The sequence below is a fragment of the Schistocerca gregaria genome, chromosome 2, assembly GCF_023897955.1.
Source record: "Schistocerca gregaria isolate iqSchGreg1 chromosome 2, iqSchGreg1.2, whole genome shotgun sequence".
Taxonomy (NCBI): domain Eukaryota; kingdom Metazoa; phylum Arthropoda; class Insecta; order Orthoptera; family Acrididae; genus Schistocerca; species Schistocerca gregaria.
The window spans coordinates 650188631-650216092 of record NC_064921.1 but is presented as its reverse complement, the minus strand read 5'-3'; the positions used below and the strand labels follow the sequence as shown (position 1 = coordinate 650216092).

The following is a 27462-nucleotide window of genomic DNA, read 5'->3' as shown; positions in this document are numbered from 1 at the left end:
GTTTGATGACCAATGGATTAGATTAAGAAAATCCTCAGCTACATAAGTAATGAGCACAGATAATAATTGCTTCCACAAGAACTTTCGATGACCCACAATTAAGATGAACAAGTTAAAAAGGCATTTCACAGACACTTAATGGCAGAGAAAGAACAGGAAATTCTACCTGCAGCAACCAATAAGTTTGACAGCAGTCAACAACAGCTGAACATCTCTTATGAATATGCTCTGTAGATTTGAATAACAGTACCTAAAGACTTTTTATTACATTCTACGCAGACAGTGTACAGAGGAGGCAAAGAATTTAACCAGCAAATGCTCACACCATATGGAAACTCCTATGACAGCTTTGTATGCATTGATCAACCTCAATAGTAAATACATGTAGGTCAATCATAAATGACATCTTTATCAGCGAATAAGCAGACAACGTAAATGTATATCTGCGCCATGCTCTATGCAGATAGTTTCTTTAGCACCGAATAACAATGGCTTTAAAACCCGTGTAATGTTGAAAGTGTCATCCACATGAAAAATCTGACATGTTGGCAACACTGTGTCCAAAATCTAATCTGCGCCACCATCTAACGGCCAACACCAGGTGGCTGTGATCTACCAGCTACTGAATGATGTATTCTCTGCAGCACTGGGCATACAGATAATAAGAACAACAGAAGATTTAAAAAAATATACTGCCTGAATATACCATTTTTTATTTTTCCTAACATTCAGGGCTCTGGTGGTGGGCAGAGTTCTGTGTGCAAGAACATTAAGTGCCAAGAAGAGTACTGTTTCTTTTTGTTTACTTTGAAAATATATGAATATTCCAATGTGTTGACTGAGGACAACAATTAGTTTCTTGCATGTTCTGCAAAAGCGTGAACCTATTCTTCGACTCAAATGATAACTGATGTTTTACTTGAGACAAAAATATTGTGTAGGAATTAAAACTAGGAGAGAACCATGTATGAATTCCTTCTTGGTAATTTCTTTAAGGTGTTACAATATATTTTTGAACTTCTCCAGTGACAATTAGTTCCAATTTTTCATGAATTAAGGTGTATTTACATCTCTTCTAGTCAAAAGTTTTTTTTCACTATGCCCAACAGCCAAGTTGACAGCAATAAACTCTGTGGAGAATACAGATTTACACCACCACTTGTTCAATAATAAACATCGTACATCTATCATGTACAGTTAATAGCTGTGGTCAAAGTGCAACAAATGTTCAATAGCTGATTTAGTGGTGCTCTCAAGCAAGTTTCATGCTTATTTAAATCCATGCTGTAACACTTTCATTTGATTTACATTAAGTGTCACACAATAAAATGAATTTTTTACAGAATTCTTTGGGTAATATTTATCTCTTATCAGTGCAGCTCTAAGTGTGTCAGAAGTCTTATCTACTTAGAGGCATTGGCATCATGTTATTACTAGATAAATAAGGCATTTCTAAAGCTACAACAGTGCAGTGCAGAACATGCTGGTATGTTCAAAGATTGATACACCAAATGCCCCCATATGTAGCAATGATATACAGTAATCAATGTCTGCAAGAGGCTAAACAAATTAAATACCTCTTTAGCATTATAGCTGCACAGTCAACCAAATTTTATTCGACACTCACAGCTTAACAGCTATGGATAAATGTGACCTCCCCCCCCCCCCCCCCCCCTTTCTTTCATTCTCTCTAAACTCTAGCTGCATGGCAGCTTACATAACCGGTTGTAATAGTAATATGTTAGGGGTGAAAAGTAAAACACACACACACACACACACACACACACACACACACACACACACACACACACATTGAAAAAAAAAGTAAGATTTACATAATCCCCCCCCCAATGAGAATCATCTGTTTACTATTAACGAATACAGTCTTTTATACAATGGAAGTGTAGTTGATGTCATGCTGTGATTGGAAAGGTGTCAAGATATTGCACCTATTTATGTTAGTAGGCCCAATCATCTCTGAAACAAAAGATGTTGTCTTACCATAAACGACATCGTTACAGGAGAATTTAATTATGTGAATTATAAAATCAAGTAACAATGAACTGAAAAAAATAATACAATAACAAATTCAAATGAAATACACATATTTATTTCAGGTGTACACAACTAACAAATCACACTGAAATAAAAGTGCATATTCCTATTTTTTTATATAAAATGCAAACTGTGGCAATCACAATGAGATATTGCAAATAGATTTTGTTCAAGACGTGCATCAAAGTGTCACATATGAGATCAAACAAGATGCAGGCAAATAATGGCAGTACAAGTAACTTCCAACCCAATCAACGTGTCATCAATAAAATATGTAGGCAGGATTGAATTAAAACTACAAGTACAAAACACAAATATGACAAGTGATACACAGGTTGTAAAGTGAGCATATTTCATTAAACCTCTTAGAAAAACTGCAGTTCAAAATTCAATGTGTTCCAAAAATACACCATTTCTTTCCTTAAATTATACGAAATTGTAATTCCTGACAGTTGGCTGGATTATAAGGAAAAACAAAGATGTATGTATGGAAGACTCATCTTTAACAAAGTAAATCACAACTGCAGGATTACGAACGTTGGGTACAATAAATTAATGGTAGAAATTACATTAGTAAACAAAAGTCTGTTGCTGTGGTCTGTACATGGAAAAACAAACTGCATAAAATAAGGTCCGATATCACATCCTCTTCACAGCTGAAAACTATTTATTTCAATTTACAGTGTGGTTTCTTTGTTTTATGAACGGAAATTTATTGAAAAGTTTGACACTGCCTATAAACAATTCCTCCGTCATACAGGCTGACTCCTATCTGAAGTATCTTTGCCCTTCATTATTGCTTTAATATCTTCAGCATCAAGTGTCTCATATTTTAGCAAAGCTTCAGCCAGCAACTTGTGCTCTTTGTGATGAGCTTTGAGAATGCTCTTAGCACGTTCATAAGATTCCTGTTGAAAAATACATACATATTAATAATATTGAACAATTTCCAGTAATGAAATAGACTTGTCTGTGATGAACATCAAGTACATTAAATATTACACAAACTTGACAAATAAACCACATATGTAAGAAGGACAACATCTACAAAATCTAACACTTCAACAAAAGATGTCAGTATGTCACTCGTCCAAATGTAGTGGTTTTTTAATACTGCCACCTAGGTGGTAATCTGAGAGCATTCATCAACTGTATCTGCTGCGAAAGTCTACATTCATGTACACATTCTTGATGTTCTCTCTTTCCCTCCATTTGAAGCATTTGTTCACAGCTAGAAGTATACAGCAATAAAAACTGGTAAATTGTCTTTGAAAGCTACTTTGCTTGTTTTACTTTAATTTAAAGAGGTGTAAATGAGGCTTTACTGTTGGCAGAGCGAATCTCATCATATACAGGCTTTTTAGCAATCTACTGAAACCAAATACAAACACACACAATATTTCACTAATTAAAATATTCTACAATTCATACTTTGCTTTAAATATTATGCAGTTTTAAATAATTTAGAAGAAACAGAAGAGTGGGGTAATGGGAGTACACTTGGTTTGAGATTGGGATTTTAAGACACATAAGAGGGAAGTTAAATGGGCTGTGCCTGTTATCCCATGCACAAATGCATGATGGAGTCTTTAGGTGCCATGAAGAGGAATGCTGATGCTTTTCTACTTTAATGAATTTCTCATGTAGTTTTAATGTTGTTGTTGTTGTTGTTGTTGTTGTTGTGGTCTTCAGGCCTGAGACTGGTTTGATGCACCTCTCCATGCTACCCTATCCTGTGCAAGTTTCTTCATCTCCCAGTACCTACTGCAACCTACATCCTTCTGAATCTGCTTAGTGTATTCATCTCTTGGTCTCCCTCTACGATTTTTAGCCTCCACACTGCCCTTCAATGCTAAATTTGTCATCCCTTGATGCCTCAGAACATGTCCTACCAACCGGTCCCTTCTTCTCATCAAGTAGTGCCACAAATTCCTCTTCTCCCCAATTCTATTCAATACCTCCTCATTAGTTACTTGATCTACCCATCTAATCTTCAGTATTCTTCTGTAGCACCACATTTTGAAAGCTTCTATTCTCTTCTTGTCCAAACTATTTATCGTCCATGTTTCACTTCCATACATGGCTACACTCCATACAAATACTTTCAGAAATGACTTCCTGACACTTAAATCTATACTCGATGTTAACAAATTTCTCCTCTTCAGAAACGCTTTCCTTGCCATTGCCAGTCTACTTATTATATCTTCTCTACTTCGACCATCATCAGTTATTTTGCTCCCCAAATAGCAAAACTCCTTTACTACTTCAAGCGTCTCATTTCCTAATCTAATTCCCTCAGCATCACCCGATTTAATTTGACTACATTCCATTATCCTCATTTTGCTTTTGTTGATGTTCATCTTATATCCTCCTTTCAAGACACTGTCGATTCCATTCGACTGCCCTTCCAAGTCCTTTGCTGTCTCTTCCAGAATTACAATGTCATCGGCGAACCTCAAAGTTTTTATTTCTTCTCCATGGATTTTAATACGTACTCTGAATTTTTCTTTTGTTTCCTTCACTACTTGCTCAATATACAGATTGAATAACATTGGGGAGAGGATACAACTCTGTCTCACTCCCTTCCCAACCACTGCTTCCCTTTCATGCCCCTTAACTCTTATAACTGCCATTTGGGTTCTATACAGATTGTAAATAGCCTTTTGCTCCCTATATTTTACTCCTGCCACCGTCAGAATTTGAAAGAGAGTATTCCAGTCAACATTGTCAAAAGCTTTCTCTAAGTCTACAAATGCTGGAAATGTAGGTTTGCCTTTCCTTAATCTAGCTTCTAAGATAAGACGTAGGGTCAGTATTGCCTCACATGTTCCAATATTTCTACAGAATCCAAACTGATCTTCCCCTAGGTCTGCTTCTACTAGTTTTTCCATCCATCTGTAAAGAATTTGTGTTAGTATTTTGCAGCCGTGACTTATTAAACTGATAGTTCAGTAATTTTCAGATCTGTCAACACCTGCTTTCTTTAGGATTGGAATTATTATATTCTTCTTGAAGTCTGAGGGTATTTTCGCCTGTCTCATACATCTTGCTCACCAGATGGTAGAGTTTTGTCAGGCCTGCCCTCCCAAGGCCGTCAGTAGTTCTAATGGAATGTTGTCTGCTCCCAGGGCCTTGTTTTGGCTCAGGTCTTTCAGTGCTCTGTCAAACACTTCACGCAATATCGTATCTCCCATTTCATCTTCATCTACATCCTCTTCCATTTCCATAATATTGTCCTCAAGTACATCGCCCTTGTATAGACCCTCTACATACTCCTTCCACCCTTCTGGTTTCCCTTCTTTGCTTAGAACTGGATTTCCGTCTGAGCTCTTAATATTCATACAAGTGGTTCTCTTTTCTCCAAAAGTCTCTCTAATTTTCCTGTAGGCTGTATCTATCTTACCCCTAGTGAGATAAGCCTCTACATCCTTACATTTGTCCTCTAGCCATCCCTGCTTAGCCATTTTGCACTTCCTGTCAATCTCATTTTTGAGACGTTTGTATTCCTTTTTGCCTGCTTCATTTACTGCATTTTTATATTTTATCCTTTCATCAATTAAATTCAATATACCTTCTGTTACCCAAGGATTTCTACTAGCCCTCGTCTGATCCTCTGCTGCCTTCACTACTTCATCCCTCAGAGCTACCCATTCTTCTTCTACTGTACTTCTTTCCCCCACTGCTGTCAATTGTTCCCCTATCCTCTCCCTGAAACTCAGTACATCCTCTGGTTTAGTCAGTTTATCCAGGTCCCATCTCCTTAAATTCCCACCTTTTTGCAGTTTCTTCAATTTTAATCTGCAGTTCATAACCAAAAGATTGTGGTCAGAGTCCACATCTGCCCCTGGAAATGTCTTACAATTTAAAACCTGGTTCCTAAATCTCTGTCTTACCATTATATAATCTATCTGATATCTTTTAGTATCTCCGGGATTCTTCCATGTATACAACCTTCTTTTATGATTCTTGAACCAAGTGTTAGCTATGATTACATTATGCTCTACGCAAAATTCTACCAGATGGCTTCCTCTTTCATTTCTTCCCCCCAATCCATATTCACCTACTATGTTTCCTTCTCTCCCTTTTCCTACACTCGAATTCCAGGCACCCATGACTATTAAATTTTCGTCTCCCTTCACTATCTGAATAATTTCTTTCATCTCATCATACATTTCATCAATTTCTTCATCATCTGCAGTACTAGTTGGCATATAAACTTGTACTACTGAAGTAGGTGTGGGCTTCGTGTCTATCTTGGCCACAATAATGCGTTCACTATGCTGTTTGTAGTAGTTTACCCACACTCCTATTTTTTTATTCATTATTAATCCTACTCCTGCATTACTTCTATTTGATTTTGTACTTATAACCCTGTATTCACCTGACCAAAAGTCTTGTTCCTCCTGCCACCAGACTTCACTAATTTCCACTATATCTAACTTTAACCTATCCATTTCCCTTTTTAAATTTTCTAACCTACTTGCTCGATTAAGGGATCTGACATTCCACGCTCCAATCCGTAGAACGGCAGTTTTCTTTCTCCTGATAACAACGTCCTCTTGAGTAGTCCCCGCCCGGAGATCCGAATGGGGGACAATTTTACCTCCGGAATATTTTACCCAAGAGGGCGCCATCATCATGTAACCATACAGTAAAGCTGCATGCCCTCGGGAAAAATTACGGCTGTAGTTTAACCTTGCTTTCAGCCGTTCGCAGTACCAGCACAGCAAGGCCGTTTTGGTTATTGTTACAAGGCCAGATCAGTCAACCTCCAGACTGTTGCCTCTGCAACTACTGAAAAGGCTGCTGCCCCTCTTCAGGAACCACACGTTTGTCTGGCCTCTCAACAGATACCCTTCCATTGTGGTTGTACCTACGGTGCGGCCACCTGTATCGCTGAGGCACGCAAGCCTCCCCACCAACGGCAAGGTCCATGGTTCATGGGGGAGAAGTTTTAATGTATTTAGTAGTAAAATGAAAATCACTCACAGGCTGACTTGCACACCTCAATTCTTTACCAAGAGCTGTATCAGCCATTATCCAGATGGCCGTACTTTTAATAGGCACCCTGTTAGTTACGCTGCCACATTTCCTACAGCTGCCACTGCAGCAGAAGGGCACTGCCACAAACAATCAATGAGATGCAAGAATCTCCTCTCCAGAGCTCCAGTGACAGCTATACTTAAGTTTAAACATTCAAGCCCTGTTCACGCACATATCCCAAATAACATCATAGTTGCGATTTCTTTAAATCAGATGATTTTTTTTTTATGCACCGTGCATATTTCCCTTATACTTTGAAGGTAATTAAGTTCCTTAGAATGCCTTTACTTAGTGCACGGTGGCTTAGTTAAGAGAGAGTCAAGAGTGAAAAAACCAATTTATAATTACACATCTCTATTTAGCATTTGTCCACATAATCCCTGTTCACATATGAAAGTGTTACACACAAAACCAAACACGATCCTTACCATCATTAGCCTTTTAATTTCACTGTCAATCAATTCTGCTGTGCCTGGACTAAGCTCATTAACAACAACTAATGATTTGTTGCTGTTATCATATGTCCGGAGGCCAACTTTTTCAGACATTCCCCATTCTTTAACCATGTGGGTTGCAATAGAAGTTGCTTGCTGTAAATAAACAAAAGCACACAGTTTACATAGTTTAGCTGAAACCATTATCAAAAATCCAGTCATAAAATATAAACACAATGCAGAGAAAAAACAAATGAATATATGATAATAAAACATACATAAAATATGAGTTTTCATCTAACAGATAATTTAAGGAAAACCAGATTCAGTGTGCCAACCTTAAAACCAAGATTGGGGCACAGAATGAGAGAAATAAAGGGATTTATTGAAAATTATTGTGTAACGGATCACATTTCAATTAATGCTGTTCTCTGGAGGTTGACAGTTAATCTCAGTTATGTGGTCCCTCTCTCCTGGAAAGAGAGAGAGAGAGAGAGAGAGAGAGAGAGAGAGAGAGAGAGAGAGAGAGAGAGAGAAGCTTGCGAGGATAACATCACACAAGATATGACTATAGAATAACTAATTAGGTTGAGGAACTGACTAATTTTCAGCAGTTCACTCAAAACGTCTTGTAATCAACATCAAGGCAATAAGTCTGCATCTTTTCAGTGCTATTATTCTGAATATGCTCTACACTATATTTCAATGAACTTTTGGCTGTATGTTCTGATTACTAGTCTTATGACAACAACACTGAGTCAGAGACCAATTAGTCCATGGAACATTTTCTGAATTAATTAAACATACTGGGAAAACTGTACAGAAAAATTCTTAAGGTGGACACCCACATTGTCGATAGAAATAACTGAAACTTATAAGACAAACAGAAAAAAACTGAATACAAAATTCCTGTAACCAATGGGTGGTTGATTAGTAGCAGGCCTATACACAGTACATAGAGGCAAGCCCAATTGTGATTTCCATGCCTGGTATAGGATATTTTTTCTGGCTTTAGGGCATATTTTGTGTATTCCATAATGTATGAAAATAATGCAAAAATTATGTTATCACAAAATATTTTTTACAATTACTTCACGGTCGACTAGAAGGTTCTAACCAAAGATGAGCACTGTATCTGCATTAGGTTGAAGCAACAGGCACAATATGTAATTCTGGTTTGTTTAGCTTGTTGAACATGATGTTTATCAGTGGCCTTATAAATCCTTTATGAGATGAAAGTGGTTAAAATACAAGTATATAAAATGTAGGCATACCAAAAGCCAAGTACATAAAGTCACATTTCCTTCCTCAGATTCGCACACACAGTCCCTCTCCATGATTTAATACTTAAAACTGTTAAAATAATGTGATTGTTCTAATGTATTATTACAATACAGGACTAGAAAGAGCACAAAACAGTCTGGTAATTGTGGTTGATCCCCCCCCCCCCCCCCCCCCCCTCTCTCTCTCTCTCTCTCTCTCTCTCTCTCTCTCTCTCTCTCTCTCTCTCACACACACACACACACACACACACACACACACACACACACACACACACACACAGGTAGAATATCAGACAATGCACCAAATTTCGAAACATGTAACACATTAATCTCATTCCTACTTAAAATTGTAGGCATGTCTGCTAATCAATTGGTCTCCAACTTTTTTCCATGATGTAACATACACCAAGTTAAATTAACGACGAACTATAATCTGCACATCATAATCATCATACACTGGTAGGAGTTTATACGTGAGGATGGTACTAAGCATCAGGGGACTGTGATTTATTTAAAGATACATACGTTAAGTGGACTTCACCCTGCCTAACAGCCAGAAGGTAGTGTTCCATTGTCTTACAGTCACTTTTATCGATCATGTATTGTCTATCATTCCCACTCACTCTTCCTCCCACAAACACATTACAGAGTTACTCAACAATGACATTGTAGCATGCAGCACACTGGACCACACTCGTACAAGCCTTCTTGGATGCAGTACTGGCTACCTCGTTCTCATGAATTCACCATTTCAAGAACATAGCAGAGTGACACATCTATTTCCCCCATCTTCAAAACTGAAGAAAGATGTTCTGTATTGTTTTCTCTACTATGTACAGGTGCTGGATGTGCTGCAGATTGATGAGGGAATCTCCGCAGATGACAGATTTTAACCTCTGCCTAAGGCTCATCTCACCCACAGCCCTCAGAATTGAAGACAAAACACATTAAATTCATTTTGACAAAATGATCAGGACTAATGAGTGAACAACCAATAGTGTCTCCCTGTCTGAACGCATTAGTATATGTTATGTTGATATCTTGAAGCTCATTTAAAAATTTCAAAAATTGATTTTAAGACCATAATTATATGTGAACAGTTTTTTGCACTCTTATCAAGTCTAAAATTGTCCTGTGCTTCATAAACAAACAGGATATAGCTTAGCTCCAACTCTGAGTCACACTTGGTTCCAATAAATACTGCTTTGGTGATGTACTAAGGATTTTGTCATGTGTGTGTGACTTACATAAAGTAGCCTCACGGTTGCATGGATGTTAATTAGAATTTCGAGGATTTATAATCTCTAAATTGTATTCTTAATTACAGAACCTGTAAATAAACTAAATTTGTTTTTACTCTAGAGACAAATTTAATTCCTTTTTCTGTTGGTAGAAACTAAGTTTGTTGTTACATTAGAGGTACATTTCATTCCTTTTTCTGTTATTCAAAATCAAACAGTGGAATAATTACAGTAATACAAAAAGGATATACTACTACTCATCATGTAGAGGAGATGCAGAGTCACAGATAGGCACAACAAAAAGACTGCCAAATATGCAAGCTTTTGGCCAAAAGGTCTTTTTCTAAAGTAAACACACAAGCACAACTCATGTCTCTGGCCACTGGCAGCCAGGCCCCAGTGGATAGAGACAGTGGCCATAGGTGTACAAGTTGTGCTTGTGTGGATTTGAATGTTATGTACTTTAGAAGAAGGCATTTTGGCAAAAAGGTCATGCTTTTGGCAGTCTACTTGTAGAGCTTGTCTGTATCTTCTCTATATGGTAAGTAGCAATATGTCCTCCTCACAATACTATAATTATTCCTGTTTCTATCTAATATAAGAATGGGACGTATAGAAACTGGTAAACGTAGATGAACTGAGGCCCGAGTTTCTCCTGGCGTATACAATTTTCAACTGCCTTGAAAATGGCGGGGTGTACTCCAACCAAAATATTGGCGGTTGCTGTTAATATTACCTGGCTAAATTCCCTTTAAGTTGTTTGAAAAAAGTCAGATGATTTGCAAATGTCTTATGAATGACCATCAGCAACACAAGAGAATATGCCAAAATTAATAAACAAAAGGAAAAAATCAGTTCGAAAATATATCTGAAATGACTCAAGCATCAATATCTGAACCTCTCATAACTGTTTAACACTAGTGAGCCATAAAATAATTTATGGTCTACATTACATCGTCACAACTTCCACTCAATCAACATGTTTGCATGTCTGACACTACAACATCACAACTTCCATCCACTCAACATGTTTGTCATGTTTATGACACACACACACACACACACACACACACACACACACACACACGCACACACACACACACACACACATCTTCAAATTGCTGGTATGTAATGTATCTTACTTCCCTCAGAGCCACATTATTTTTATAACTGTACCGCATTTCTGCGACAATAACTAACCACAATCTTCAATAGCCAAACAGAAAAAAAAGTTTATCTAACAGTTAATGGTTTGCTGTTATTTGTCATTTTGGAGCTACATATTACATAAAATTATCAATACCTTTAAATCACTTGAGGCTCCTGAAGTTATTTTATCAGGACCGAAGATGAGTTCTTCAGCTGCCCGACCACCCATCATTGTATCCAACATAGCCATGAGCTGCGACTTTGTAACATGGTAACGCTCTTTTTCTGGTATATATGCTGTCTAAACAAAATATTTAATACATATAAAATACTATCTGAGTGATGCCACACACAGACGGAAATGAATGCTCGTTTACATAAATTGTCTAAGTAAAAACTTAAGATGCTGATATATATTACAATGATGTTTGTGTGTAATGACAAACAAAGGGCAAGTGGTCTTGTCCCCCTTTCTTTTTCTTTTTTTAACTTTCTTGAACCTTTATGGAAAAATTCTTAAACAGTAATAGTGTTAAAGTTGACTCTATCATGTTATAATAAAATAATTAATATATTATTTCTTGAATTGTTAACTTTATTCAACTTACATGGCCAAGGGATGGACCACGAGGTATAATAGTTACTTTATGTAGTGGATGCGAATCTTTAGTGTAATAAGCCACAATTGCATGACCACCTTCATGGTAAGCTGTTATTGTATTTGCTTCCTCATCAGGTATTCTTGATTTTCTTTCAGGACCTAGTATGAAATGAAAATGACGACATGAATTCAGATTGCTTGAAAATGTCTCATCATTACACTTACACACTCTTTGTAGCGGACTGTCTATACACTTGAAGTACACAAGTTAAATATGAGAAAATTATCTTTGCACTTGAACTCTTTGGAAAAGACACTAATTCTAGCACTGCAAGTTATTAACTTTGCTCACTGTACGCCATGTGTGAAAAAAATTGGCAAGATGGTTAAATGGTGCACATGAAACAAAATTTTTGGTCCCTGGGAACAAGGTCTAGGTTAGTTTCAACAAACTAGAAGAAATTAAAAAAAGAACTTCAACAATGACATAACTTCTGTAATAATCCATAACTCCGCATAGTGACACAGCAGTTACTCAGTAAAAAAGAAAATGAAGTCAATCCATTTACAATCGGAATGTTCTTGTTGATTCCTAGATATATTCAATTGTGGAAATTCATAAAAAGTTAGCAGTCAGTAGCACAGAAAATGATACAGATCATAAGATTCCTTCTTGTCCTAATCTAATTTGTCCATAGCATCAGAGCATAGGCAACTTTTCATTTGATCATTTTAAAAATTCATCAGTTCTTACCCTCTCCATCCACCCTCTTCCTTTTTTTTATCAAGAAATCACAAATTTGATGAAATCATGTGGATATTTTTAATTTTTGTGCTTATTATTATAAAGGAGCGTAACATGTCAGGGGTAAGCAAATTTAGAATTTCTACTATTTACTAGTGTTATATTTACATTTAGTTACCTTCTTGTGAGCGATCTAAAACTGTTCACCTGCAGGTACTGACATGATATGAGATACACCATTAGAAAAATAATCCATTGGCTCACAAACTACAGGCAGAAGTCTTTCCAGCCAACTCTTAATATTTTGCTATTTTTTAACGGATTTTATACAGAATGTATGTCAACTCTTCTTGTAGTGTAAGTGATGACTGATCTTATTCCTCATTTGATATCCTCTTATCCTTCAGTAATACTGACCTATGTCTTCATCAAATTCGTGCAAAATTTGAGAAAAAGTTACTCCTTTACATTAGTATATGTAAAGTATTATGCTTTATCATACCAATAAGAAAACTTCTTTAATGGAGTGCTTCCAGATATTCTGCTGGGTTGTTGTTTCCATTTCAAGCACAATATGACTGAAACAGTGGTTTCTTCATGTGCTGCAAGATTTGATGGCTGGTGAGATGTTGAATGCCAAACCCATAAGGTTATTTAAACTGAAACTTCTATCTCTCTTTATTAGGTTTTCTGACATATTTATTTCAACAGACTCCTTAATTACGCTGTTCCCGAAAATATGTGTTCACATCAAGATACTTGTGTCATCGTATATCAATTCTTGATTATATTCGAAGTAGTGGTTTGCGACAGCTGATTCGCTTGGTTGATTTAGCTGGCTGGGTCACTGGTGATTCTTGTACCTTTGCTTAACTGTTCTAATAATCTGCCCCATGTTAACAAATGCCACATGTGCAAAAAGTTTGGTATACACTGGGCTTTTGGAGACCTAGCTCATTTTTAACATTACAAAGAACACTTTTACTCTCAGCTGAAGGGAACAAAATACACTGGAAGCCATGTCTCCATAGAAGTCTACCGATCTTTCCAGATAGTGGGCCATCATAAGGCTGTTAAGCAATTATTGTAGTCCCTTTCTCAGTTTTGATCTCATAATCTCTACCTCTTCCGTGGGTGTTCTTGATTTTGAATGCAATACCTGTTCAGTTTGATGATGTGAGTACCAACATTATTCATAGATGTTTTTTTGGTGATGCTATCCTTATCTGAAAGTGTTTGAGCTCTATGGACCAGAGTCTTTAGCACCAAATTTCTTTGTGACAGCTGATGATGATGGCTTGAAATGCAGAGATAGAGATCAGTGTGCATAGATTTTCTGTATACATAGTGATCCAAGGATCCATCTGTTCTCCTTTTCTTGAAGCTTTTCTATTCCAGTAAGCCAAGCTTTTTGTGAAACGTCATTAAGGGCCTGAAGACAAGAGCAGCAGTGGCACCACAACTATAGGGCAAGGAAGGACTTCCTCTGAAACCCATGATTAGTAATACTGGCACTTTGTAATAAATTAATATTTCTCGCTATGCCAGAGATCAGATTGTAATATGTATTGTTAGAATCACATCAGTAATTTCATGTTTCAAATGTTTACAAACAACTTAAGGAGTGAAGTCTCTTTGTTACCTTTTTGTGTTTTGTCTGTCTTCACATAAGGAAGCCATTTTCCTTGCTCTTTGTAATTTGGTATAATATTAAGATTAATTATGTTCAAACATGTTTTTCTTTACTACTAAAGTTATTAATATCCTTTATTAATCATGGAAAAGGAATACTTTTATATTCCAGCTATTTAATTGTGTTGAGAAGTGACTGGTTTGGTGATGTGTGTTTTTGCAAGTCTAACCTTAAAGTCTAAATATCTTATTATGAAGCTGATTATTGTTTCTGTGCAATACAAATCATTTGCTGCATTGTATCTTATTATTACAGTCAGCTGTGAACAAGTTATTCCACTCCCCAATGATGAGACTGCACCCGACACTAAAAGCAATTAGAAATTACAGGTAATGTATGTCCTTGGCCAAGTAGGAGTTATAATACTATTTAACATAGAAATTCTAATTATTCAATGTTTAATGAGCTCCTGCTGTGGTCACTGTGATGTACCCCACTTCCAAACAATTAGCTTTTGTAGCATTATAGTTCAGGGTGTAAATGTGGACAAAGAAAAAAAAAATCCTGGATTTTTCCCAGATTTCCTGGTTAAAAATACATTTTCTCCCGGGTGAAAATACACTTTTTCCGCATTAAGTGAAAGTATACTCTTCCTCGACACTGTAAAAGTCATCAATCCTTTGAATGTTTATGGTTTTATATACAGACATAGAATTTCCCGGCACTTTAGAAAACGAAACTCAGGGGGAAAAAAAAGTTTTGAAAGACCATTGATATGCAGCAACATGTAAGCTGCATACTTTCGTATTACGAAGGTATAAATCTGAATTCCACCGAACAACGCATGTCACTTTCCGAAGCATTGAAATTGCGATGCGCTTTTGTAAGCGTTATAGCACATTCACGTGATCTTGACGGCTGATGATAGCAACAGGACACGTGATGTAGCCAGCCAATCACTCTTAAGTAGCGCGAATGCACAAATAAGAAAAGTTAATGGCTTAAATTAATATACATAGCATTCACATTTAATATTGGTCTCAAAGATTAATAAGTTGGAAGAGAAGCTAAGCTTCCACAAATAATGTTGATCTTTCTTGTGTGTGTTACACTTTAAGATACATCACACAAATGTGCCAGTAATTTTTTTTAATAATGATGCAAATGTCTCGTCTTCTGGGCTTGAAATTCTTCTAAATGGTCGTCCTCAAAGAGTTGATTTTTAAATGAGAGTCAAACGCTTTGTGATTTAAGAAATTCACTGTACATTCTCGCACATAGTTCATTTTGCATAAAAGGAAATCTGCTTTGAATGTCTACATCTACATCTACATCTACATGACTACTCTGCAATTCACATTTAAGTGCTTGGCAGAGGGTTCATCGAACCACAATCATACTATCTCTCTACTATTCCACTCCCAAACAGCGAGCGGGAAAAACGAACACCTAAACCTTTCTGTTCGAGCTCTGATTTCTCTTATTTTATTTTGATGATCATTCCTACCTATGTAGGTTGAGCTCAACAAAATATTTTCGCATTCGGAAGAGAAAGTTGGTGACTGAAATTTCGTAAAAAGGTCTCGCCGCGACGAAAAACGTCTATGCTGTAATGACTTCCATCCCAACTCGTGTATCATAGCTGCCACACTCTCTCCCCTACAACGCGATAATACAAAACGAGCTGCCCTTTTTTGCACCCTTTCGATGTCCTCCGTCAATCCCACTTGGTAAGGATCCCACACCGCGCAGCAATATTCTAACAGAGGACGAACGAGTGTAGTGTAAGCTGTCTCTTTAGTGGACTTGTTGCATCTTCTAAGTGTCCTTCCAATAAAACGCAACCTTTGGCTCGCCTTCCCGACAATATTATCTATGTGGTCCTTCCAACTGAAGTTGTTCGTAATTTTAACACCCAGGTACTTAGTTGAATTGACAGCCTTGAGAATTGTACTATTTATCGAGTAATCAAATTCCAACGGATTTCTTTTGGAACTCATGTGGATCATCTCACACTTTTCGTTATTTAGCGTCAACTGCCACCTGACACACCATACAGCAATCTTTTCTAAATCGCTTTGCAGCTGATACTGGTCTTCGGATGACCTTACTAGACGGTAAATTACAGCATCATCTGCGAACAGTCTAAGAGAACTGCTCTGATTGTCACCCATGTCATTTATATAGATCAGGAACAGTAGAGGTCCCAGGACGCTTCCCTGGGGAACACCTGATATCACTTCAGTTTTACTCGATGATTTGCCGTCTATTACTACGAACTGCGACCTTCCTGACAGGAAATCACGAATCCAGTCGCACAACTGAGACGATACCCCATAGCTCCGCAGCTTGATTAGAAGTCGCTTGTGAGGAACGGTGTCAAAAGCTTTCCGGAAATCTAGAAATACGGAATCAACTTGAGATCCCCTCTCGATAGCAGCCATTACTTCGTGCGAATAAAGAGCTAGCTGCGTTGCACAAGAGCGATGTTTTCTGAAGCCATGCTGATTACGTGTCAACAGATCGTTCCCTTCGAGGTGATTCATAATGTTTGAATACAGTATATGCTCCAAAACCCTACTGCAAACCGACGTCAATGATATAGGTCTGTAGTTAAATGGATTACTCCTACTACCCTTCTTGAACACTGGTGCGACCTGCGCAATTTTCCAATCTGTAGGTACAGATCTATCGGTGAGCGAGCGGTTGTATGTGAGTGCTAAGTAGGGAGCTATAGTATCAGCGTAATCTGAAAGGAACCTAATCGGTATACAATCTGGACCTGAAGACTTGCCCGTATCAAGCGATTTGAGTTGCTTCGCAACCCCTAAGGTATCTACTTCTAAGAAACTCATGCTAGCAGATGTTCGTGTTTCAAATTCTGGAATATTCCATTCGTCTTCCCTGGTGAAGGAATTTCGGAAAACTGCGTTCAATAACTCCGCTTTAGCGGCACAGTCGTCGATAACAGTACCATCGGCACTGCGCAGCGAAGGTATTGACTGCGTCTTGCCGCTTGTGTACTTTACATACGACCAGAATTTCTTCGGATTTTCTACCAAATTTCGAGACAATGTTTCGTTGTGGAACGTATTAAAGGCATCTCGCATCGAAGTACGTGCCAAATTTCGCCCGTCTGTAAATTTTAGCCCATCTTCGGGATTTCGCGTTCTTCTGAACTTCGCATGCTTTTTCCGTTGCCTCTGCAACAGCGTTCGGACCTTTTTTGTGTACCACGGGGATCCGTTCCATCTCTTACCAATTTATGAGGTATGAATATCTCAATTGCTGTTGCTACTTTATTTTTGAATCTGAGCCACATCTCGTCTACATTCGCATAGTCAGTTCGGAAGGAATGGAAATTGTCTTTTAGGAAGGCTTCTAGTGGCACTTTATCCGCTTTTTTAAATAAAATTATTTTGCGTTTGTTTCTGATGGATTTGGAAGAAATGGTATTGAGCCTAGCTACAATGACCTTGTGATCACTAATCCCTGTATCAGTCATGATGCTCTCTATCAGCTCTGGATTGTTTGTGGCCAAGAGGTCAAGTCTGTTTTCGCAACCATTTAGAATTCGCGTGGGTTCGTGGACTAACTGCTCGAAATAATTTTCGGAGAATGCATTTAGGACAATCTCGGAAGACGTTTTCTGCCTACCACCGGTTTTGAACAAGTATTTATGCCAACATACCGAGGGTAGGTTGAAGTCCCCACCAACTATAACCGTATGAGTGGGGTATTTATTTGTTACGAGACTCAAACTTTCTCTGAACTGTTCCGCAACTGTATCATCGGAGTCTGGGGGTCGGTAGAAGGAGCCAATTATTAACTTAATTAGGCTGTTAAGTATAACCTCCACCCACACCAATTCGCACGGAGTATCTACTTCGACTTCACTACAAGATAAACCACTACTGACAGACACAAACACTCCACCACCAATTCTGCCTAATCTATCTTTCCTGAACACCGTCTGAGACTTCGTAAAAATTTCTGCAGAACTTATTTCAGGCTTTAGCCAGCTTTCTGTACCTATAACGATATCAGCTTCTGTGCTTTCTATTAGCGCTTGAAGCTCAGGGACTTTTCCAGCGCAACTACAACAATTTACAACTATAATTCCGACTATTCCTTGATCCAAGCACGTCCTGTAATTGCCAAGCACCCTTTGACATTGCAGCTCACCCCGTACTTTCCCGAGGCCTTCTAACCTAAAAAAACCGCCCAGTCCACGCCACACAGCCTCCGCTACCCGTGTAGCCGCCAGCTGAGTGTAGTGAACTCCTGACCTATTCAGCGGAACCCGAAACCCCACCACCCTATGGCGCAAGTCAAGGAATCTGCAACCAATACGGTCGCAAAACCGTCTGAGCCTCTGATTCAGACCCTCCACCCGGCTCTGCACCAAAGGTCCGCAGTCGGTTCTGTCAACGACGCTGCAGATGGTGAGCTCTGCCTTCATCTCGTAAGCAAGACCGGCAGCCTTCACCAAATCAGATAGCCGCTGGAATCCAGAGAGAATTTCCTCAGATCCAAAGCGACACACATCATTAGTGCCGACATGTGCCACCACCTGCAGCTGGCTGCACCCTGTGCTCTTCATGGCATCCAGAAGGACCCTTTCCACATCAGGAATGACTCCTCCCGGAATGCACACGGAGTGCACACTGGATTTCTTCCCCTCCTTAGCCGCCGTATCCCTAAGGGGCCCCATTACGCGCCTAACATTGGAGCTCCCAACTACCAGTAAGCCCACCCTCTGCGATTGCCCGGACCTTGAAGGCTGAGAATGATCCTCTGAAACAGGGCAGGCAGCTGCATCTGGCTCAGCCAGAGACAGTGCCTGAAACCGGTTTGTCAGACGCACCGGGGAGGCTTTCTGATCAGCCTCCGGGGACGCCTTTCGCTGCCTGCCACGTCCTTGGAACGACCTCCCAATCAACCACAGGCGAGGGCTCAGCCCCACTACAGGCAGCAACCAGGGCAACCACAGCGGCAGACAGATCTGGGGACAGACGGGACGAGGTTGACATCCCCATGATACCCGAGTCCGGCTCCCCACAGTGGTGCCCATTGGCAACAGCCTCAAGCTGCGCGACCGAAGTCAGCGCCGATTGCAGCTGTGAGCGAAGGGATGCCAAGTCAGCCCTCATCCGAACACAGCAATTGCAGTCCCTGTCCATTCTAATCGATGTTTAACAACAGTTACCGAAACACGAGTCCGTGCCTAGATAACGCAAGCGGAACACGCAAAGAATGTATAAACTAACCTGTACAAATGCCTAACGACTGCGCTACAATCTGCTGAATTTACGATTACAGTAACTAAAACTCGAAATTGCACCTCCTATACGAAACTCACACGCAATTTAAATAAGAATCTACGAAGTAAACACTAAAGCGCGATGCTACAACTGTCAAATACTATAATACGCCCGAAATATATGAATTAAACAATGCAAGTACCCAAAAACACGCAAAGAAATTAATTAAACTATCTAACAAATAAGTAAGCTAGGGTTATACGACTTGCTGCTGCAGCTGCTTATCCAACAGCGGCAGGGAGCTTTTCAAACTACCATTCACAATGTTTTTCCGCAAACTGTTAGAAATAGGTTCGTTTCAGCAGTTGCAAGAAAGTGCCAGATAAGTGGCGTCACTGCGCTTGCGCAGCTATGATGACAGGAAGCCCATATGTTTGTATGTGTAAAACATTAAAAGATCTTACATTATGTCATAAAAGAAACAAGGCATCAAAGGATACTTCAAGAGCGTCGAGATTTGGCAAACCATACTAAAATGCATAATTCGGCTTAAAATGCACATCCGTATGTAAATTTTTTAAAGTACTAGTACCAGTGTTTGGTTCTTAATTATAGCATAATGCCATACTGCACTAAAATGCAGCAAACAGTTAAAACTAGCCAATAGTGTGAAATTAAACACTTCGTTTCAAATAAATTGTCTGCCTAAGAATTAATAAAAGCCAAACCTCTTTAGCAAACCGGCAAAAATAACTTCATTGTTCTTTAAGGCAATTAATGCTTGACTGTCAAAGGTGGAAATAAAAACTGAAACTATTAACATATTTTAGCCTGCTGTAATTATGCGAACGTATTTTAATTCATTTGATAGCTCCCATTTTGTTATCATTTAACGTGATAGCAATAAACGAAGAGGAAACAACAAAATCACTGAACGTAAACACAGGTCATGTGGAGACGACCCACCTCCCCACCACAACTCTGACTGCTCTGTGCATCAGCCCAGGATCCAAGACATTTCCGAACAGGGGCAATATGAAGTAGTGGCGCCCAGCCACACATCCATAACCAGAAGTGGGAGAAGGTACTACTGACATGCGACTCAACTGCGCATGCGCATGAGCCCACCTGCAACTGCTCAAACGAATCTAATTTAAACAGTTGTCACGTCACACTCATTAGAGGCAACTTGTTGTTATAAAGCATTGCATAGTGTTCCTAAAGCCTTTGACACACTTTACTGTTGGCAGACACTTGTACGAGCACTGTTTTGTTGTTGCATATGGCGCATTTCTTTTGTAACTTAATTTATTTTCATTTTTTCCCCCTCCGGTTCATGTTTTGTTGCTGCAGTATTAATCTGCAGTAGTGGGATACAGTAACATCCTTTGTTAGAATATTGGTTCTTACCAGTCAAAATCACAAAAAATTAACTGAAAACTAAAACAATGAAAAATTCCCGGAATTCTACACAATTCCCAGGTTTTTCCCGGTTTTCTCCAGGATGAAAAAATTCCCGGGTTTTTTCTGGATCTCCCGATTGTCCCGGGTCGTATACACCCTGTAGTTGAATCACTTTCTTACAGTGACATTCTTTTGATGGAATGCATTGCGTTAATCTGAGTTGACATTACACTGTTATAACATTTTTGGCTTTTATTTCATGCTCTAAAAAAATAATCTGCTGTGCACTGAAAGCTAAAGATCAGATGTACCAAAAGAGATTCTAGCGCAAAAAGAAAATGACCCACTGTAAAAAGAACCATAAAATGTCTAACTGTAATAACCAGAATTTTTTTGAAAAAGGAGATTCTAGCGCAAAAGGAAAATGACCTACTGTAAAAAGAACCATAAAATGTCTAACTGAAATAACCAGAAATTTTTTTAAAAAAGTATTGGACATCTGCTCTCTATGCTACATCACAGAAGAAAAGATGAGAGCCAATTGGCTATTACACTGGCCTGCTTGTAGAGTGAATTTGCATTATCATATCTATTCATTCAAGGTGAGATTTTGTTTAGTAAATTAAAATTTGGAATTTTAATAATTAATTTTAACAATAATGAGACTAAATTTTACAAGATGGTCAACTTTGTGTTGTGAGCACACACCATGGTGCAGTCATTGTTTGGAGTTTCATCTTGGTAATGTTGTGTAGTCAGAACAATCTTGCTAAATAATATTAATCATTTTTGTGCTGATATTAACTTAGATTACGTGATCTCACATGCATCATTTCCATCATCTTATCTGTAGTGGAGTAATGTTAATTACGATGACAATAAAAACACACAACAAGAAAGTTAACCCAGTCACTGCCTACCTATCACCTCAAAATACTGAAAGCATGAGCATTTCAATGGTATTACGAAGGAAATATCAATGAAATTATGATCGATAATGTCAAGTATGCATAGTGAAATTTCATGTCAGATAACAAACTTAGCAACCCAAAGTAAAGAAGTGTCTCCTACGTATTGTGAAATGTCATCTGACATAAGTGCTGACTAAGCCACAGGCTACATCTTCTAAAATGAAAATGGTATCCTTTGAAATGTCATTTAACAGTGATGGAAAATTAGATTCAAAACTGACACATGTATTGTAATCTTCAGTTACTGAACTTTCATTTCAGAATGGTGCTTCAGAAAAACTGATGGAGCCTGAAGTGAACTCATCTGAGAACACATTAGATGAAAACTTAGCAGAATCAAAAAGACATTTATAATGTTACAATACGAACCAGTAATGTACCACAGAAGCAATACAAAATAAAACAAACAATACTAGACATGGTGCCATTTGTTGTTACCACAGGTAGAAAAAGTATTTATTCCGTACTACATAATGAGATTTTTTAGTAACAAAATGATTCAAGTAGGTTTGTCACCTAAGGACATGTCATCTGGGGTGGGGGCAGTGCCACATTTATGGCCGATTTTCTTATGTGAGTGTCTGTTAGAAGATAAACAAATTCAGGTGTTCACAAGTAATACAAAGGATATGAATAACAAGAACAACAACATGGTAGCAGTGCAGTACAGTTCTGCATGGTTCGCAGGAGAGCTTCTGTTAAGTTTGGGAGGTAGGAGACGAGATACTGGCAGAAGTAAGGCTGTGAGTACCGGGCATGAGTCATGCTTCGGTAGCTCAGGTGGTAGAGCACTTGCCCCGCGAAAGGCAAAGGTCCCGAGTTCGAGTCTCGGTTGGGCACACAGTTTTAATCTGCCAGGAAGTTTCAAACACAAGATCAATTTCACCATACTGGACCAAGACAATGCTACAATTAAGGCACATACATTAACAAGATAACAAACAAGACACTTTTGTAGGATTTGGGTACTAAATTGTAGACTTAATATAAACTGGCAAATAAAGGAAAGGTGGTGGTGAAAGAGCCCCACTTCGCTATAATAAAAATAAAAAATTAAGTATAATAGCAAGCCAGGATGGACCGGAGGCAATATAAGGAACACAGTAAACGTTACTTTACAACGATGACATGGACATTAAAGAGGAACTAACTACAGACAATTTTAAATGCCGTGTTCAGAGAAAAGAGACTGTTCAAGTTACTGTGTGTGCATTAGTACGAAATATACAGACTACAACTGTAACAGACATGGATGCCATGAAAGGATATGAATAACAAGAACAACAACATGGTAGCAGTGCAGTACAGTTCTGCATGGTTCGCAGGAGAGCTTCTGTTAAGTTTGGGAGGTAGGAGACGAGATACTGGCAGAAGTAAGGCTGTGAGTACCGGGCATGAGTCATGCTTCGGTAGCTCAGGTGGTAGAGCACTTGCCCCGCGAAAGGCAAAGGTCCCGAGTTCGAGTCTCGGTTGGGCACACAGTTTTAATCTGCCAGGAAGTTTCAAACACAAGATCAATTTCACCATACTGGACCAAGACAATGCTACAATTAAGGCACATACATTAACAAGATAACAAACAAGACACTTTTGTAGGATTTGGGTACTAAATTGTAGACTTAATATAAACTGGCAAATAAAGGAAAGGTGGTGGTGAAAGAGCCCCACTTCGCTATAATAAAAATAAAAAATTAAGTATAATAGCAAGCCAGGATGGACCGGAGGCAATATAAGGAACACAGTAAACGTTACTTTACAACGATGACATGGACATTAAAGAGGAACTAACTACAGACAATTTTAAATGCCGTGTTCAGAGAAAAGAGACTGTTCAAGTTACTGTGTGTGCATTAGTACGAAATATACAGACTACAACTGTAACAGACATGGATGCCATGAAAGGATATGAATAACAAGAACAACAACATGGTAGCAGTGCAGTACAGTTCTGCATGGTTCGCAGGAGAGCTTCTGTTAAGTTTGGGAGGTAGGAGACGAGATACTGGCAGAAGTAAGGCTGTGAGTACCGGGCATGAGTCATGCTTCGGTAGCTCAGGTGGTAGAGCACTTGCCCCGCGAAAGGCAAAGGTCCCGAGTTCGAGTCTCGGTTGGGCACACAGTTTTAATCTGCCAGGAAGTTTCAAACACAAGATCAATTTCACCATACTGGACCAAGACAATGCTACAATTAAGGCACATACATTAACAAGATAACAAACAAGACACTTTTGTAGGATTTGGGTACTAAATTGTAGACTTAATATAAACTGGCAAATAAAGGAAAGGTGGTGGTGAAAGAGCCCCACTTCGCTATAATAAAAATAAAAAATTAAGTATAATAGCAAGCCAGGATGGACCGGAGGCAATATAAGGAACACAGTAAACGTTACTTTACAACGATGACATGGACATTAAAGAGGAACTAACTACAGACAATTTTAAATGCCGTGTTCAGAGAAAAGAGACTGTTCAAGTTACTGTGTGTGCATTAGTACGAAATATACAGACTACAACTGTAACAGACATGGATGCCATGGTGAGCACTTTGCCATCCAATTTCTTCAATACAATTTGTGAGGTCACAAAAGCACCCATATATCCAGTAAAAACCATAAAACCATACGAGTTATCTGTGTTAAATCACACAATGTCACGATGCAAACACAGGTGGAAGTTAAAATAGGAAATGAAGTGATATAACGCCCATTCCTTGTTACAAGTGGACTGGTAGTAGAATGCATTTTTGGCAACGATTTCCTATGACAGGAGGCAGTAATAGACTGCTCTTCAGGTAAATGGTTTTTAAATGTCGACAGACAAAGGACTGAAGCTTATCAATCAAAAACAAGAACAGAGCATGATAATTAATGACAGTGGGTAAAGTCACTTAAGACAAAGACAACATACGTAAGTTGTACGCCATCGCACTGTCACCTTTCAGTTTGAAAATGTTGAAAATGAAGCTAGAGGTAAGATCATAGAGTCTATTACTATTGATGCATTGTTATCAGAGTAATTGAAAGAACTGCTTTTATGTACGTACATGTATGTGGAAAAAGCCTAGCATTATCAACAAATACCAGTACCACATGGAAGTTCGTCCCCACGAAATCTATTATCGTAATGTGCATTCCACCCCATGGGCTCAGAGAGCTATTGTAACTAATCAGGTAATGGAAATTGAGTACATTAATCTGTATGCTACAATGTTTACTGCAGTAGGTATGATAATTAAGAGAGTAGTAAACAGTTACACACAATAGCTGGCAAGCCTGCTGCCCTGCTGTTAAGTAACACATCAAATTTCACTTGCCAGGCATGGAAAACATTCTACATGAATATTGCATTGAACAGATACTAATATTACACTTTCAACCTAAGGGAAATCACAGTGAATGTATCTTTCGAGAATGTAGCCATTTCATTAGAACTCGTGCACACAGTAATCAAACAAAATCAATAGAATATTTATAGTGTTTCCTGAAGAGGTAAGGAACAATTTGCCACTGTATAACACACAATTTACTCCAGCGGAACTCATATGTAGGACAAAAGGGAGAATGAAAGGATAAATCTGTTTCTGCATCTACAAAGAGAAGAATAGTTCTCAGAAGAAAAGGTATGAAAAGTGTCACACACACTGACCGAACAGGCACAATTGAAGAAGAACTATTATGATAGAAGATTTTATAAAAGCAAAAATATCAGGTAGGAGAATACATTCCATTAAAAACTTGCCCGAAATCTTCACTTTTACACACAAAACAATCTCACCTGAGATCACACACACACACACACACACACACACACACACACACACACACACACACACACACACACACAAAGTAAAGAGCAACTTTTGTATACTGGTCCTCATCGAATAAGTGAGGATTCCACACAAAGAAAGTTATTTCCTTACCAATCCTAAAACCAATACAATTAATGGGTCGTGTGCCAATCAGGACCTAAGTAGTACTTGTATAAATGATTGATCTTATTTATATCATATGTGATGTTTCATATTATTAATTACGATCTACAACTTGTTTAACCAACTCTCAGTACTTGGACATTAGTCAATAGTGGAAAAAGAGTTAAAGTCAGTAATATTCAAGTAAAGTTACTTCTTATTTACTGATTATATATGTGAATGATTTACTTGTCTGGCCTTGTACTTTCTGGGCTATTCAAATATTTATTGCTTTATACAGGTATGTTAATAGTATTTATAACATGAGTAAAAATAAAAGACACTGCATCATTAGTTCGGATACTGCTTGGACAGTACCTGAAACACAGAACCTAAGTGCTGTGGTGATCAATGAAGAAATACGCCGACTTATAAACAGAATGAGAAGATTTACTATTTCTGATTACGAGGTTAGAATGGGATCATACTACCCCATAGGAGATTGCCTATCTGTGGTAATGGAAGAAAATGACGACACTGATGTATTTTACGAGATGACTCTTCACAGTGTGAACAGTCTATTGTGATATTCACAGTATTAAGTAATTAGCTGGTGGAGGTCAACTGTAACCACTTGCAGCTGACTGCAGCTGAATAGAACTGTTGTGATGGTTACCATCTGGTGGCGTAGTAGTCATCGAACATGAAATTTCTTTCTCTGTTATAGTGTTCAACCTGCCCAGGGCATCCACAATGGAAACATACAAGCATGATGTCCACTCTCCTTCAAAAGTCTGTTCTGTAGGGCGTTATAACTGGCAGAGAAGTTGGTTGTACCTGGAATGGTTGGATGCTGCGTTGTAATTTGATGACTGCGGCGTACGTCTGAATTGGCCGAGTTCATTCTTCCAGGTGCGTTTGACTGGTGGCGAAGATTAGTGCTGCAGAACAACAAACCTCTTCTTAAACATTCTCTATTATCTCTTGGTGTACAGGGTCAATATTCATAGCTGTCCTCTCTTGCTTACTTGGCCCAGCAGTTCTGGTTGCAAATAAAACACTGAAGCTCTTCTCTTAATACCCGGCATCAGAAAGTCGAGGTAGAAATGCCCTTCTACAACTGTCATAGGGAACACATTTCGGAGTCTGTCATATTTCTTTGCTCAGACTCCTTTCTGTTGCATTTCCTTTATGTGCTGGCACCAATTGATTAACTCCTTGAGTTGTTTTTTTTTTTTTCTTTTTTGGACATCCTTTCCCACAAGAGCTTGGTACATTTTCTGTGACTTCTTCCACAAAGTATGAGATTTTGTTGCTTACAATGTGGTACAGGGTCAAAACATTCTGTACATAGGACTGTCATTTCAACATGATGCGGGGCCCTGTTCAACTGTTCTTTCGCTAAGTGGACTTGGTGTTGATTGTCATCAAATGTTATCTTGAGTTCGGTCTAGAATTTATCCCAATCACTGAGCTTCTCTTCATTGCTCTTGAACTAATTCTGGCCTGTCCTGTCTAAGGAAGGAAAGTCCACTTGCCAAACGCATCAAGTCACCCCAACTACTGAATTCGGTGCCTCAGTCAAATCCTTACAGCCAGTGCATCAAGTCCTGACCACCATCTTCAGAAAACAAGGATGAATGCCAACGGTGCAATTGATGTGTTGCTATTTTGTAATCCACTGGTATCCTGAATACAAAAACCTTGGGAACAATGTACTGTTTTTATT

The 27462-nt window shown here is 38.6% G+C and overlaps 1 protein-coding gene across 1 annotated transcript in view; it reads right to left on the bottom strand.

The window, feature by feature from the left end:
• Positions 1–2088: 2088 nt before the first annotated feature.
• Positions 2089–27462, bottom strand: part of LOC126334683 (ATP-dependent zinc metalloprotease YME1L-like) — a 105386-nt gene continuing 80012 nt past the window's right edge. Inside the window, exons 11-14 of the mRNA XM_049997159.1 lie at positions 11814–11965; positions 11360–11506; positions 7527–7688; positions 2089–2963 (exon numbers count right to left, since the gene is read on the bottom strand). Of these exons, the coding sequence (XP_049853116.1) occupies positions 2808–2963; positions 7527–7688; positions 11360–11506; positions 11814–11965 (617 nt within the window). The 3' untranslated portion in view covers positions 2089–2807. The remainder of the gene's footprint in view (positions 2964–7526; positions 7689–11359; positions 11507–11813; positions 11966–27462) is intronic.